Below are 16,698 nucleotides of genomic sequence, written 5' to 3'. Positions count from 1 at the left end.
TTCATAATAATGGCCGGAACGGAGCAAATAGAATAGCATCAAACACCTGGAAACCATATGTTTGATACCATTCCACATTAAGGTGCCACCAACTTCCTGTAGACGTCAGTGATGTTCAGGTCGGAAGTCCGAGCTCCCGACTTGGAATTCCGAGATGGATGACCTTACAAAACTATTTTTCCCAGTCGGAGCTCGCTTTTTTCAGTTCCCTGTTGTCTCGAACGCACTGAAGTCGGAGATTTCGAATTGATGTCGGAGTTCCCAGTTGTTTCGAATGTGGCATATGCACACAGGTTTACCAAAGACAGAGGGCTTGTTCGACATTGCAGGCGACTGCCGACTGACTGATCAACAAAGAACCAAGAGCTGAGATTAGGAGCACACTCTTAAAGGGAGTGCTCCTAATCTCAGTTTGTTACCTGTATAAAAGACACCTGTCCACAGAAGCAATCAATCAATCAGATTCTAAACTCTCCACCATGGCCAAGACCAAAGAGCTCTCCAAGGATGTCAGGGACACGATTGTAGACCTACACAAGGCTGGAATGGGCTACAAGACCATCGCCAAGCAGTTTGGTGAGAAGGTGACAACAGTTGGTGCGATTATTCACAAATGGAAGAAACACAAAATAACTGTCAATCTCCCTCGGCCTGGGGCTCCATGCAAGATCTCACCTCGTGGAGTTGCAATGATCATGAGAACGGTGAGGAATCAGCCCAGAACTACACGGGAGGATCTTGTCAATGATCTCAAGGCAGCTGGGACCATAGTCACCAAGAAAACAATTGGTAACACACTACGCCGTGAAGGACTGAAATCCTGCAGCGCCCGCAAGGTCCCCCTGCTCAAGAAAGCACATATACATGCCCGTCTGAAGTTTGCCAATGAACATCTGAATGATTCAGAGGAGAACTGGGTGAAAGTGTTGTGGTCAGATGAGACCAAAATGGAGCTCTTTGGCATCAACTCAACTCGCCGTGTTTGGAGGAGGAGGAATGCTGCCTATGACCCCAAGAACACCATCCCCACCGTCAAACATGGAGGTGGAAACATTATGCCTTGGGGGTGTTTTTCTGTGAGGGGACAGGACAACTTCACCGCATCAAAGGGACGATGGACAGGGCCATGTACCGTCAAATATTGGGTGAGAACCTCCTTCCCTCAGCCAGGGCATTGAAAATGGGTTGTGGATGGGTATTCCAGCATGACAATGACCCAAAACACAATTACCTAAAATGTGCAGTTTTGTCACACAACACAATGCCACAGTTGTCTCAAGTTTTGAGGGAGCGTTCAATTGGCATGCTGACTGCAGGAATGTCTACCAGAGCTGTTGCCAGATAATGTAATGTTAATTTCTCTACCATAAGCCACTTCCAATGTTTTAGAGAATATGGCAGTACGTCCAACCGGCCTTACAAATGCAGACCACGTGTAACCATGCCAGCCCAGGACCTCCACATCCGGCTTCTTCACCTGGGGGATTGTCTGAGACCAGCCACCTGGACAGCTGATGAAAGGGAGTATTTCCGTCTGTAATAAAGCCCTTTTGTGGGGAAAAACTCATTCTGATTGGCTGGGCCTGGCTCCCAAATTAGTGGGCCTATGCCCTCCCAGGCCCACTAATGGCTGTGCCCCTGCCCAGTCATGTGAAATCCATAGATTAGGGCCTAATGAATTTATTTCAATTGACTGATTTCCTTATATGAACTGTAACTCAGTAAAAAATCGTTAATTGTTACATGTTGCCTTTATATTTTTGTTCAATATACATTGGGCACTAACATGTATTTGATTCCCTGCACTGGGTTAATGTGGACTGGACAAAGTGGACGCGTTCTTCTGCCCAGGCGTTGCTGACACATGCCATTTCTTACAATACCTGGATAACCACATAATTTGATATAGCAATCTGTCAGTCGATGACGTGGCACGCAACCATTGGTGAGCATGGGAACGCGACCAGTCTTTTGGATCTTAAAACAAGAGATTCAGAAATCGTTTTGACTTTTCATCTGAATGATGACACCTTTTAGCAAGAAATTATCCCATCACTGCCACTCATCCATCTATCCATAACTGCCCAAAGACCAAGGAGAGTAGTGCCCCTTTCTGATCATCTACTGAATGTAACCAAAGAGAGGATTTCCACCGAGGAGAGAAATCCCCCAGCGCAGGAGAGAGACGGCATGTACCCTAGTGGTTCAGAGCGTTGGGCTAGTAACTGAAAGGTTGCTGGTTCGAATCCCCGAGCCGGCAAGGTGGAAAAAAATCTGCCGTTCTGCCCCGACAACAACTACTCGCCCATGACGTTGATTAAGGCACCTTGCTGATTCTGAGGGGTTGGGTTAAATGTGGAAGACACATTTAGGTTGAGTGCATTCAGTTGTGCAACTGACTAGGTATCCCAATCCTGTATGTACCTTTCTGCTTTATGGCTGGTCATCATAATATTCACAGAACTGCAGAGAAGAAAAGTGATAAATGTGTATACAAATAATCACTGGATACTTCTCAAAAAGGCCTTTATTTATTTTACACACAAATTACAATTAATCAACTCATTAGTATCTAACATAATTGTACATAGAGTTAACACGTTTATTGTGGGCTAATGTGTAAGATGGGCGTATAAAAAAATAGCTATTATCCAAAACTGTTCAGGTTACAGCAAAGGTAAATGGATGGAATCTAGCATCCTTTGTTCAGGAGATTCACTGTTTGCCATTGCCATTAATGGGCAGTTTTTTGTAGGCATCAGAGTCCAGGAAGGCATTGATTTTAGGACGGGCAGACATCTTCTCGACAAAGCTCTTCAGGGAGGGGAAGGTATCCAGGCAACTGGAGCAGAGCACCAGGTGGTTGAGCAGCACTTCAAACAGACTGTAGTCGGCAAACGAAGGCTATGTAGGATAGGGAACATAGAAAGAGACTCATGATGGCATCATTAACTTGAATGGCGATGCATGTTCTACTCATTCTAGGTCTGTGAGGTAACAGACGGTACTGAGATTACAAGAGAACTAAAACATTTAATTAATACATTTTGGTAAATTACTCCATAATTCAATAGCCCTCTGTTTGGGTGCATTGCAGGATTGGTTACCTTGTCACCAACGAGAAAACCAGTCTTGTTTTTGGCCATCACAGCTTCAAACTTGTCGAGGTGGTTAGGAAGGCCTTTGATATATGAGTCTTTACCAGTATCCTACCAAAAAGAGAATGCGTTTAATCATAATGACACTTCATAAATGTTTACCTATTAAGCTACCAGGGTTTCTGTTAGCTAGCAAATGAAAAGCCGATAATGCAACTGTTGCCTGCCAAAATGTAAGGGAGAAAAAAATACGAACATTGCAACATTATGCTTTTTATTCATTGATGGAAATACATTTCACCGTAATGCTTATCGGTCTATAGATTAATTAGAATACTTTTTGAATTAAATTAGCCTGTGTGTATTTTTTGTTAGTCATCATGTATCCTATTCAGTGGCGACCAGTCATTCAGTCAGGTTTTTTTTTTGCTTGTTTAGCATGTTATTTTTGCTTCATGCATTACCACAATCTAAATGTGATTTCTGTCATTCTGAGCACTATGGGCAGACGCCCTACTGGTTATGCACCCAATGCACCTGGGTCCAATAGATTTCTCAAATGCCCAGTAAATTAAAATCTTCCCGGTCACGTTGTCAGGTGCCACATTTCCCTATCGGAAATCCTGTTAGCTACATAAAAAACACTCTCACACACATTGAACCAAATGTTTTTTTACTACACTGCAGTAGTACAGGTTAAACATTTTTTATGAACTGTACCCTTCAGCCTTGGTGAATACTTACGTATTCCTGGTAAATCATTTTTCCATATTTAAGACGAAGGTCCTCAACGCCATCAGACATCATGTCAATGAGGGCGGCCTCCTTGCCATCTTTCCCATAGGCATCTGTGTGTTCGAGTTAGGTGAAAGTATAAATAACATTTCAAGCTAATATTTGATAGATTATAAAGCATAAATGGAGTGAGGAAAACAATGTAAATACACTGAGTATACCAAACATCAGGAACACCTCCCCCCTTTTGCCCTCAGAACAGCTTCAATTCTTGACACAAACCGCTGCGCCTGGGACCTACTACCATACTCTGTTCAAAGGCACTTAAATCCTTTTTATTGCCCATTCACCCTCCGAATGGCACACACACAATCCATGTCTCAGTTGTCTCAAGGCTTAAAAATCCTGATTGAAGTGGATTTAACAAGCGACATCGATAAGAGATCATAGCTTTCACCTGGTCAGCCTATGTCATGGAAACAGCAGGTGTTCTTAATGTTTTGTATACTCCGTGTATATGACATTACAATTGAGAGCAATTACCATGATTGCGGCCCAAGTGCCTCAGAATGGCATTTGACTGGTGCAGGACCAATCCTCCATCTTCAAACTTGGGCAACTGACCAAATACCTAAAACCAAAAAATAAAGTTATGTTATTTATTATAGATTGTAACAACTAATAAGGACATAGGGTTTACATATTTATTGTAGATGAATCAACTCTACATTGATGGTAACAGAGTTAATGAGGTAATATGTCTTTACATCAATATGAATAATGGAATGTACAGGTATTCAAAAACAAACAGTGTACACTAAACAAACCGATCGTCCTTCAAAAACACATTCCAGCTATTATTAACAGACCATCATCCCTGGCTAATCTGAACAGGTTGACAAATGAAAGATGGTAACAAAGGAATGATCCATTCCCCACTCACACAAGTGGCTTTCAAATCTCCTTTCATCCAGTCAGCAAAGTCCACCAGGATCTCCTTCCACTCCTGGCCTTGGTCGGCCATCATGATCCTCACAGCGCCACAGCGCCCTGTGGTACACGAGACAGTTAGAACAGGTCAACCAAAACAAAAACAGCTCTCAATCATAAGACACTTTGGCATCATAATAGGTTTTGGCACAGATCTAACGAGTTATAAATAGCACTAGTGTTGGGTAAATATATGCTTCCAGACTAGATAAATTGTTTAAATAATAAACAGGTAAGATTGTAAGGTGAAATAAAATATGAAGGGAGCAAAGTTTGCTTTCTTGTTGATGTACAGTAGTAGGTCTATAAAAAGGCAGCTTCTATCCAGAAATAAAATGGCTACCTTCTCTCTGGGATTATTTATACGACCATTCTTGATTATTCAAGTCCAAAATATTTTTGGGGTTCAAGTCCCATGACCTGATTGTTCACCCCACATTAATCTGGGTCACATGCTCCTCCTGACAGAAAGCCATCCCTTCTCATTGCTAAAGCACCAGGAATAATTTAAGCTGCAGACACAGAAGGAACACAGACTGTTTAAGTGTATGAACGGTGATCATGGGGGCCAGCTGAGCCAAACTAGTAGTCCAAGTATTTTCTGTGATAACAATCAAAAGGGATGGGTGAGGCTGCAAGGTGGGTGAAATCCAGATCATATCATCTATGTGAAAGATCACACATGGTGTTAAGATTACCTGGAATGACTTCACCTCCAGTTTATGTTATAAAACCCTTAGAAACACAATATTGAGTATTGATTCAAGCTGCTACAGTAGAAGCTTCTGGGTAATGAATGACGGAGATAAGGTCTTTGGATATGACACTAAATAAGTTCACATTTCATGAATGTGAGCAGTAACAGGTGCAAGGCTTTTGTCTTTGACTTCAAACAATCTTACTCCATCACTATACATAGCCTACAACATTTTGTTTAGAGACGGTCGAAATGCAGAAAATATTTGATAATAGCTAGCTATATTATCAAAGCTTATTATAACAGGGAATGCATGAACAACCATGCACTCTCCAATGGTCGGCTATTATTACTTCAAAACAACCAGGCTCTGTGTGTGATGTCGAATAGGATTAACTGGCTCCACATACCTCGGACTCCAAAGTAAGTGATTGTGTAGGGACCCACTGGCAAGAGGAGATACAAAACATGTGTCAATTCATTACAAGAAACTAGACTTTGATTAAAATATTTCTGACAAATTTCAACTTTTATTACATGGATTCAGACAAAGTAGACGGTTTTGTGCCCCGTAAATGAAACTTTTTAAAACCAAAAAAGAGACTTTAGTATATGGCCAATATACCACGGCTAAAGGTTGTTCTTAAGCAAGACGCAACGCGGAGTGCCTGGACACAGCACTTAGCCGTGACAAATTGGCAATATACCACAAACCCCTGAGGTGCCTTAATGCTATTATAAACTGGCTACCAACTTAATTAGAGCAGTAAAAATAAAAATGTTTTGTCATACTCGTGGTTTATAATATAAACTTGGATGTTCGAGCCCTGAATGCTGATTGGCTGGCAGCAGTGGCATATCAGACCATATACCACAGGTATGACAAAACGTTTATTTTTACTGCTCCAATTACGTTGGTAACCAGTTTATAATAGGAATAAGGCACCTCAGGGGTTTGTGTTATATTGCCAATTTATCAGGGCTAAAGAACAGCCCTTAGCCCAGGTATATTGGCCATATACCACAAACCCCCAAGGTGCCTTTTTGCTTAAGTATAGGCCAAGTTGTAAGTGCTATTTGCATGTGAAAATCCCATGCACCTTGGAATATTTGAATAAATTATTGTTTTTGTTGGCAAACAAATCTCGCAGTGTGGCCAGTCTGGCGTCCATGGCGTTTTAGCACATCAAGCACCCGGGTCATGTCAGGGGTGTATTCATTAGTCAGATTCCGTTGCAAAACGTTGTCTGTTGCAAACCGTTTACTCTAGGAAACAAACGGAAGCAACCAGAGCAAATGGAACTAAACGGGGGACCTACCTGAATTTGGCCAATAGAAACTAGTTTTCGTTGCAAAACGTTTAACGTTTGCAACGGTATCAGACTAATGAATACACCCCTGGTCTAGCTAGCCAGGACGCTCAAGTTCACCCAGTCAGTCTGACAGCACTTCAACCAACTCAAGGATACACATACTCGAGTACGAAACTTGAAATGAATTCTGAAAGTAAAAACATTCCAACTGTCAACCACCATGCATAACTTGGTGGGAGGGCAATCGGTTGTGCAGTTTGCTACATAAACCAGGTTTTTAGCCAAGAAATTAGAATACCTTCCAACTAGCTAACGTTAGCTATTGGTCCTATTTTTAGTTGACCGTCGAGGATCAGTTCTAGTTGCAAAATGAATTAAATGGCAAGGTAGGCTAGTTAAAGTTAACATAATTCAATGGCAAATAGCTCGCCCGCGTGCACGACCGATTTAGGACAAACATCTGACCGTGCGCTGTATAAATCCTGAAATCCTAGCCATCTATTGCACGTCGCTTTATTTATTATAACGTAGCTATATTTTCAATTGTTGTTTAAAGCTACTTACTTTTGTGATGCAGGTGTCGCAGTGATTTACTTCAAGGTGGCTCTGATTTACTTCAAGGTGGCTCTGAAAATTGAATGGGGGTTGTCCCTTTTTAAACTCCCAACTACACGCCCACATCTGTCACTTTCTGCAAAGTCATACTGACTTACACCATTGAAGTTAGTTACACTGTTGCCTTGAATGACTAGTAAAGGTTCTTTTTTTGTTGGTGAAAGGATCCCAAAGTGCTATAGCTTATATCAATAATGATAACCTGATACAAAAGTAAAACTCATTCCCAAGTGTAGTCTCAAGGGTTGCTTTCAAGTCCAAAGAAGTCCCATTGTCACTATAGTATACAAGGCAAGGCTGTGCTTATTATCAAAATAGTTGGAATTGCAATGGTCAGACTAGTTTCTATGACTTGGTAAAATATAATCAAAGTCTGGATTAAAAGCTTTTGTAGCCAGCCAGAGTCATCCTGCACTGCTCTTCCCTACTGTATCTTGAAGTCATATCAAGATTCTCATGTGAGCATCCAATAAATACCTTATCCGAGGCCTGGTCCACGATGACCATGCTTCAGTTCAACTGTCCATACATGCTGGAATTAGGCCAAGCCACAGCATGTTGTAAAATTGTGCTTCATAACGTTGGCATTTCCTAGGCCCAATGTGTCTCTTTTAATGAGTTGTCTGCAGTAGACCCCATATTTGCACAAAGAATCTTCCAGAGACATAAACAAAAAAACACACACCTTCCCTCAAGTCATTGAGTCTACATCCAAAGAATAGACCTATGTTCTTATTGTAGTAAATTAAATGCTCATTATATAGGACTGCAAATACCAAACCTGATCATCCTACCTATACAGTCTCTCACACTCTTTTTTCATTTGACACCTGACAACAACCATAACTGGCTCTTACAGTGTGTAAGTTGAGCTGCTGTTTGTAATGCAATACTTGAGACAGCATTTCAGTCAATTGTCTCTACAGGTGTCAATAGGATCCAGCATCACTTATTCTAAAAGGAAAAGGAGATTATCTTTAAAATATTAAGTAAGAGGAACTCCAAGACACACAGTACTCAATATACAGCCAAATTACAATGCAGGGTGATCCATTCTGGTTGAATGTATACATGCTTTAATAATATTGAGGCATATTGGATATTGTATAATATAATAATATGCCATTTAGCAGACGCTTTTATCCAAAGCGACTTACAGTCATGCGTGCATACATATATTTTTTTTGTGTGTACGGGTGGTCCCGGGGATCGAACCCACTACCTTGGCGTTACAAGCGCCGTGCTCTACCAGCTGAGCTACAGAGGACCACATAATATTGAGGTAAGGTAAGAGGACTAGGGCCAAATGGACTGTAGGCTCTCTTCCCAGGAATGATGGGTCTGTTCTTGAAGTCCTCACTTTCGAGGTAAGCGTGCAGGTTGGGTCGGGCACACAGCCTCCTCAGGTACTTCTGGAAGGCATCAAGGCAAGGGGGGCTGAGGACTTGGTGGTGGATCAGCAGGAGCATGAGGGTGTAGTAGGCTAAGGACATCTGCAAGAAAGAGGAAGAGACCATGAGTACATGAGAGGTCCCGGTCCAAAACAACCCCTAGTCCCTCCCTACCCCCCACCACCATGTACAGTCTATCAGAAGTCTATAAAACAACCCCTAGTCCCTCCCTACCCACCATCACCATGTACAGTCTATCATAAGTCTATAAAACAACCCCTAGTCCCTCCCTACCCACCATCACCATGTACAGTCTATCATAAGTCTATAAAACAACCCCTAGTCCCTCCCTACCACCATGTACAGTCTATCAGAAGTCTATAAAACAACCCCTAGTCCCTCCCTACCACCACGTACAGTCTATCAGAAGTCTATAAAACAACCCTAGTCCCTCCCTACCACCATGTACAGTCTATCAGAAGTCTATAAAACAACCCTAGTCCCTCCCTACCACCATGTACAGTCTATCAGAAGTCTATAAAACAACCCCTAGTCCCTCCCTACCGCCATGTACAGTCTATCAGAAGTCTATAAAACAACCCCTAGTCCCTCCCTAACCCCATGTACAGTCTATCAGAAGTCTATAAAACAACCCCTAGTCCCTCCCTACCCACCATCACCATGTACAGTCAATCATAAGTCTATAAAACAACCCCTACCCCCCACCACCATGTACAGTCTATCAGAAGTCTATAAAACAACCCCTAGTCCCTCCCTACCCCCATGTACAGTCCATCAGAAGTCTATAAAACAACCCATAGTCCCTCCCTACCCCCCACCACCATGTACAGTCTATCAGAAGTCTATAAAACAACCCCTAGTCCCTCCCTACCCCCTACCACCATGTACAGTCTATCAGAAGTCTATAAAACAACCCCTAGTCCCTCCCTACCCCCATGTACAGTCTATCAGAAGTCTATAAAACAACCCCTAGTCCCTCCCTACCCCCCACCACCATGTACAGTCTATCAGAAGTCTATAAAACAACCCCTAGTCCCTCCCTACCCGTTACAACCATGTACAGTCTATCAGAAGTATATAAAACAACTCTTAGTCCCTCCCTACCCCCCACCACCATGTACAGTCTATCAGAAGTCTATAAAACAACCTCTATAATAATATAATATTATGCCATTTAGCAGACGCTTTTATCCAAAGCGGCTTACAGTCATGTGTGCATACATTTTTACGTATGGGTGGTCCCGGGGATCGAACTCACTACCCTGGCGTTACAAGCGCCATGCTCCCAATTGAGCTACTCTAGTGCCTCCCTACCCCCTACCACGATGTACAGTCTATGCCAGCTGACATCTTTGATGATAATTTGATAACAGAAATACATGTATCTTGTTGCCAACCAGAAAGCTTCCTTGATTTCTGCACAGGGTTTTCACAAAGGGCATGAGTACTTTAAGGTACCCCTCTTTACCGGAGTCCTAGGGAACCAAATATCATTATTAATACATTTGGGGCTCAATTCAATCAAACTTGCATTGTGGTTACAGTAGGTAAGTAGCTAGTTTTCCTATATTCAATACTTTAGTCCTACTCTACTACTTCTATACTGCTACTTTAGTTCACTAAACTATGATACAGATATTGAGCAAGACATATTACACAAAATGGGTGAGTCAATATGAATCTCATTATGTTGCAAACAGGTTTTTCTGTTTTTCCTCCACCTACCAAGTTTCCGTGTGAGATGCCTCCTTATCACATTGATCTGGTACAGAGTGAGGCCACAGTCTTCAAATTTAGGGAGCTGACCAAACAACTGTAAACGAAAATCAAAGGAACATGATTAAAGGCCCAGTGCAGTCAAAATTATTTTTTCCCCGTATTTTGTATCATATTATACAACAGCTGATAAAATTAACACTGAAAGTGTGATAATTCTTTATTGGGTTATTTCCTGATAGATGCTGGTTGAAAATGCAATCTACACAGGACTTTCTAATCAGCCTATTTGCATGGGCGGGAGTGTCAGTTTGCCTGGTGACATCACTAGGCGGTAAATTGGTTAATAAACCAATAACAAAGAGAGTTCCAAACCTCTCTGCTAATAACAGATAGTTTTAAGTTTCCCCCTCCCCACTCAGACAATTCCTAGACCGTCCAAGCAAAATTGTCGCTTGAGAAATAGTTTTTTGCTAAAAAGCTATTTTGGTCAATTTTAATGGAAAACTATCACAGTAAGGTACTTAAATTGTTACCCAGAAATGATTTGATATTGATATAAAAAAACGGCTGCATTGGGCACTAATCCTAGTTCAAAAATCTAAATTGTGATTAATCACTTCCTCAATCACCTAGCATCTAAAAGTCATGATTCAAATTCATGATTCTGAGATGACCTTTTGGTAACACCTTCTATGAATACATAAGTGCATTCACAAAAACTTATGAGCATGAGTTATGAGACAGTATTTGTAGTAGCTGTGTTTTGTATTGATATGTTTGTCAGAATCCGTTTGGCTGATCTTGCATCTATCCTCTTCCCCCTATGGAGCTTGTTAAGGGCTCTCTCTGTAAGGCCCACATGGGTGTTGTTGCTTAGAAGCCCGGGATGCCAGTGTCATGTTTGCTACGTTGCTATCTAAACTGCCTTGTTAGGAGAACAATGTCAAGGGTGTTTCAGTAAACATTCAGCCAATCCCCAGAATCAGGAGAAGTTGAACAAGCCCTCGGGGTGTTGCAGCATTTTTGCAAGCAGTTTTGCAGCATTTTTACAGTGAATAGTGAACCCATAGTGCTAATAAAACTCACTGTCAAAATTACTGTTTTCCAATACAAAAAAATATATAATTATAAGCTGGTCCTAGAGACCTTGTGTAAAACAGCAACATTTATTTCAATTGATTAATATTAAGAGCACACATCATAAGGATACACATTTATTACACTTTTGAAGGTTAATCTTTTTTGAAGGTTACTCCCTTCTCAGATACAACTGAATTAATGAAGACATGTTTGTCTGCATGTACTGTAAAAGTGAGGTGAAATGTAATAACATGACTTGACTATGGTACCACTGGTTACCGTGGTAGTAGTCATAGACTCACACAGCTGGCTTTGAGAGTGCCCTCCATCCACATCTCCATGGTGACAACCTTCTCGTCAAACTCTTCCCCTTGGTCTTTGAGCATCACTCGGATGACCTCAGCACAACCTGTTATAGCACAGACAAACAATCTCTACCAAATGAAAACATAGTAGGGCCTACTTCCAGCGTACCAGGATGTCTGGTTCTTACACCAAGGCTACGAAGAGAGTTTAGGGCAAAATAACATTTTCTGTTTATGCAAACTCTACATCAATAGTTGTTTGTGTTGTTTCAAAGAAAAGGTTAAAAAGTCTACTTCAATAGCCAAGTTTGACATGACAATTCCATAAGGAGTTGGCAAGAGAGCAGAAACAGACTGACAACCAGGTTAAAGGTTGACTACAGTATTTTGGACTTCAATAGCTGCCCATTCTCAAAACTGAAAAGTGCCTTAAATTATAGCGGAACATTGATCACGTCAACATACCTCGTACCAGAAAATATGTGAGTGTGAAAGACACTAAAAAGAAAAAAATGATTAGTAAGAAAGAAAAGAGAAAATAATGTCTCTCCACACTGCATATAGTGGTCCACAGTGCAAAGGTTATTTTCTTTATTGTCAGTTGCCTACTTCAGCATATCCAGCAGCAACTGCATAAATCTATTGAATGTGTATGTTTGTCATTTTGACTTGCATGTTCATATTGTACAAATGCTGGAGAGTTGGTTATGTATTACAATGGAGGGTGTCATTTTACACAGTGCTATGTTCGCTTCACTTTAGAGAGTGCTTTGCTTATTGACAGATCTGTTTGTGCTGTCTTGCCAAACTGGTTTGGCAATGACCATAGGAGTTGGCTTTACAGCACAAACAGATCATAATTACTCATGCTTTGCTTCCTGGGGAGTGGCACAAGCAAAAACACGATTGGTTCAGGTTTATGCATTGGAGGTGCGTGATGTTGAACTATGCAACAGTTACGCTTGCCAGAAAGCAACTGCAGTAGTAGTAGTCAAATGTACTACTCTTTTGGCTGAGTCATTCACAGGTCGACTAGGGATATCTTGTATCTGATGATATATGTACAGGTATCTGATAATATTCTTGAATACAAGCGACATTTACTGACATACAGCTTATTCAATTACTTTGGTGAAAGGTCACAGTAATACTTTGGTGAAAGGTCACAGTAATACTTTGGTGAAAGGTCACGGTAATACTTTGGTTGAGCAATTATGTCAATTACATACAATAAGGGATTCTTAGGCCACAATTCAATCAATTGCAAAAACTGCACTGATGTTTCATTCAAATTGCCTACACTGTATTTTCAGGACAGGTGTGTTTCAGAGTTATCAGCTTGCAGAATATTTATGCTGTATTGGATGTGTTAACCACATTAAAACTCCTGAATCTGTTCCACTTCTTCTTCATTTTCTTCCCTTGTAGACATTGTCATTGTATATTGATGTGAAACTACAACCACAGAGTTTTAAAATCTACACCATGTGTCTGCACCACATACTCCCACTACTGGTGTCCCCCAGGGCTCGGTTCTAGGCCCTCTCCTCTTCTCTCTATACACCAAGTCACTCGGCTCTGTCATATCCTCACACGGTCTCTCCCATCATTGCTATGTGGATGACACTACACTCTACTTTTCTCCTTCCCCCCTTCTGACACCCAGGTGGCGACACGCATCTCTGCGTGCCTGGCTGATATCTCAGCTTGGATGTCGGCCCACCACCTCAAGCTCATCCTCGACAAGACGGAGCTGCTCTTCCTTCCGGGGGAAGGCCTGCCTGCTCAAAGACCTCTCCATCACGGTTGACAACTCCACGGTGTCCCCCTCCCAGAGTGCAAAGAACCTTGGCGTGACCCTGGACAACACCCTGTCATTCTCTGCAAACATCAAAGCAGTGACTCGCTCCTGCAGGTTCATGCTCTACAACATCTGTAGAGTACGACCCTACCTCACACAGGAAGCGGGACAGTTCCTAATCCAGTCTGGACTACTGAAACTCGCAGTTGGCTCCCTGCTTGTTCCACCAAACCCCTGCAATTTATCCAGAACGCTTCAGCCCACCTGTTTTTCAACCTTCCCAAGTTCTCCCATGTCACCCTGTTCCTCCGCACACTCCACTGGCTTCCAGTCGAACATCACATCCACTACAAGACCATGGAGCTTACCTACGGAAAAGCAAGAGGAACTGTCCCTCCTTACCTTCAGGCTATGCACAAACCATACACACCACCCCGAGCACTCCGTTCTGCCACCTCTGGTCTCTTGGCCCTCCCACCCCTACGGGAGGGCAACGCCCGCTCAGCCCAGTCCAAGCGCTTCTCTGTCCTAGCACCCCAATGGTGGAACCAGCTTCCCCTTGAAGCTAGGACAGCAGAGTCTCTGCCCATCTTCCGAAAACATCTGAAACCCTACCTCTTCAAACAGTATCTTAAATCATCCCAAAGTGGCCCCTCACACTCCCTCCTCACCCCGACCCCCCACCGATAAAAAAATAAGAAGCTTTTTGTGAACAAACACTTGCACTTCACCCCTTCCTAGCTCTGACTTTGCTGATAGCTACTTTATTGAATAAAAATGTACTTACTACAGTATGACTGTTATATGTGGCTGTCCCACCTAGCCATTTTAAGATGAATGCACTAACTGTAAGTCGCTCTGGATAAGAGTAAACATACAACTATCCTGAAAATACAGCCTAAACAGTCTGAGGGAAGCCTCAGTGTAGTTTGCTTTATCTGCAAGTGTGTCCTAATGCTGTGTTCGTAACCAAGTGGGAGGTGGGAATTTACCAGTTAAGTCGTAAATACCAGTAGGATGCATTCACATGCTTTGAACTTGTTAAGAAACGCAGATTGGCTAATGGGCAACAAGCTGCGTAAACTAAAAGTACAGCTATCATGCTTGTAAATAAATTATAGTGTTCAAAAACAATATTAATAAATTGCTTTTTATAAATAATGTTTTGTAGTTGTATTTAACTGCTTAAAATGCTGTAATCGAGGTCATTTCCTAGGTGACGTCAGAGGTCAGCAAGTGGGCGCTCAGGATGAGGACGAGTATCCCACTAGTAATTACCAGTTGGAGGGCCATTCAAGTGGATTTTTCCAGTCGTATGTAGTAAATTCCTACTTCCCACTTGCTTACAAATGCAGCATAAGTATCAGAAATCCCAATCTTCTATAGCGCACTACTGCCCTCTAGCTGAGAAAGACCAGCTGCTACTGGATCTGACTGGTTGCCAGGGAACATACTGTACAGTAAGTGTCTTTACTTTTTCCCTCATGGTGACTCTGCACTACCAGGTGTATCTCTGTATAAGGGCTTTGCTACCTAATATCTTAGTATTACATTTCATGTTGGATTTATATTACACAATGTTTATTTTCTCATAATAACTTGCATTATGTGCCAAAAGAGGAGGAGAGTGTATTTTGACTCCTAAGGCTGTCATTTAACATAGTGCTTATGTTCACTATACTCTCTAGGGAGTGCTTGTCTGGTCCCAAATCTGGGGTTTGCTACTTAATACCTTGGTCTTACATTTACTGAATGTTATACAACAAAATCAATCCAACTCTGCATTTTTCCAAAGGCATTTTATATAGAAAACAGGTTAAAAATATGCATCCCCATATAGTTCCTAGATCATCTCATTGTACAATTATGTAATTATAGCCATCAAAATAAAGTCATACATATGGATATATGAAAATACATAGCTTAAATGTAAAGAATACCCTACTGTAACCAAAACAATTATAACGCAAGCTTGTCCCCAATAAATAGTTGGTGCATCTATCCAAAATTAGTGGAGAGGTTTCTGATAATATTAGGTATTGTATTATGAGATATATTGTATGAGGTTTTCCATTGCTTATCTCAAGCCTTTTTTATAACACAGCAGCTATGGATTTTCATATGCATACAAATATTAGTTTTCAACTATTTCTGTTCTACTCAAAAATAGATAATTAAAAAGAGATAATTAAAAAGAGATAATTAAAAAGAGAACATTTCCACCATGACTGAAATGTTATGGTTATTGAGCTAGAACAAACATTATTTACAGTGTCTAAGAACATCCTATGGAAAGACTTCCTATGAAATACAATATATAATCAAATGCATGTTTCTGTTCCCTAGTATAATTACAATATAGATATCAGACAAAAGGAATGTAATATCCTGCATAGATCATTAAGGAAATCTAAAGCTGTTTATTATACCAATAAATGCTTAAGTGTAAACCAAACCTGGTCCCAAAGAGGACATTTTTCCACTTTCTATCCACAATTTCACATCAGGGCTACACAGAGAAAATAGGTTTACCCACACAAGGACCTCTATCAATAAGGTGGTAATGTATTGGACATAGTATTGTATGGTGCATTTGGCATAAATGCAGTACGAGTAATTTAAAAGGAATGATGAGACCCACATAAAAGTATGTGTTATATCATAGAATATAAGCATGTGTTATATAGAATTCACCACATTTGACCTGAGAGGAATGCTTAACCAAGTCCCATTTATGATGATGGAATGACAACTACTGTATATCATAACATTTTGATAATGTTAGATGGCTGTTACATTATCTTTGATAATGTTATATAGCTGTTACATGATCTTTGCTAATGTCAGATGGCTGTTACATGATCTTTCATAATGTTAGATGGATGTTACATGATCGTTGATAATGTCAGATGGCGGTTACATGATCTTTGATA

General features: G+C 41.2%; 1 protein-coding gene across 1 annotated transcript; it reads right to left on the bottom strand.

Moving 5' to 3' along the window:
- Positions 1–2,509: 2,509 nt before the first annotated feature.
- Positions 2,510–7,478, bottom strand: LOC121540478 (glutathione S-transferase P). Its single transcript, XM_041849383.1, has 7 exons — positions 7,398–7,478; positions 5,931–5,966; positions 4,777–4,883; positions 4,377–4,464; positions 3,843–3,946; positions 3,108–3,209; positions 2,510–2,904 (listed from the first exon to the last, which is right to left on the bottom strand). Coding segments are annotated over exons 1-7 (627 nt in total). The 5' UTR covers positions 7,399–7,478; the 3' UTR covers positions 2,510–2,715.
- Between the last annotated feature and the right edge of the window lie 9,220 nt (positions 7,479–16,698).

The sequence above is a fragment of the Coregonus clupeaformis genome, chromosome 3 (assembly GCF_020615455.1).
Source record: "Coregonus clupeaformis isolate EN_2021a chromosome 3, ASM2061545v1, whole genome shotgun sequence".
Classification (NCBI taxonomy): domain Eukaryota; kingdom Metazoa; phylum Chordata; class Actinopteri; order Salmoniformes; family Salmonidae; genus Coregonus; species Coregonus clupeaformis.
This window is presented reverse-complemented; position numbering and strand designations above follow the sequence as displayed.

Coding starts and splice junctions, on each gene's coding strand:
- LOC121540478 (XM_041849383.1), bottom strand. Junction 4,884..5,930: donor CACTTACTTTGGAGTCCGAG/GTATGTGGAGCC, acceptor CGTGTACCACAG/GGCGCTGTGGCGCTGTGAGG. Junction 4,465..4,776: donor GAGATTTGAAAGCCACTTGT/GTGAGTGGGGAA, acceptor TTTTGGTTTTAG/GTATTTGGTCAGTTGCCCAA.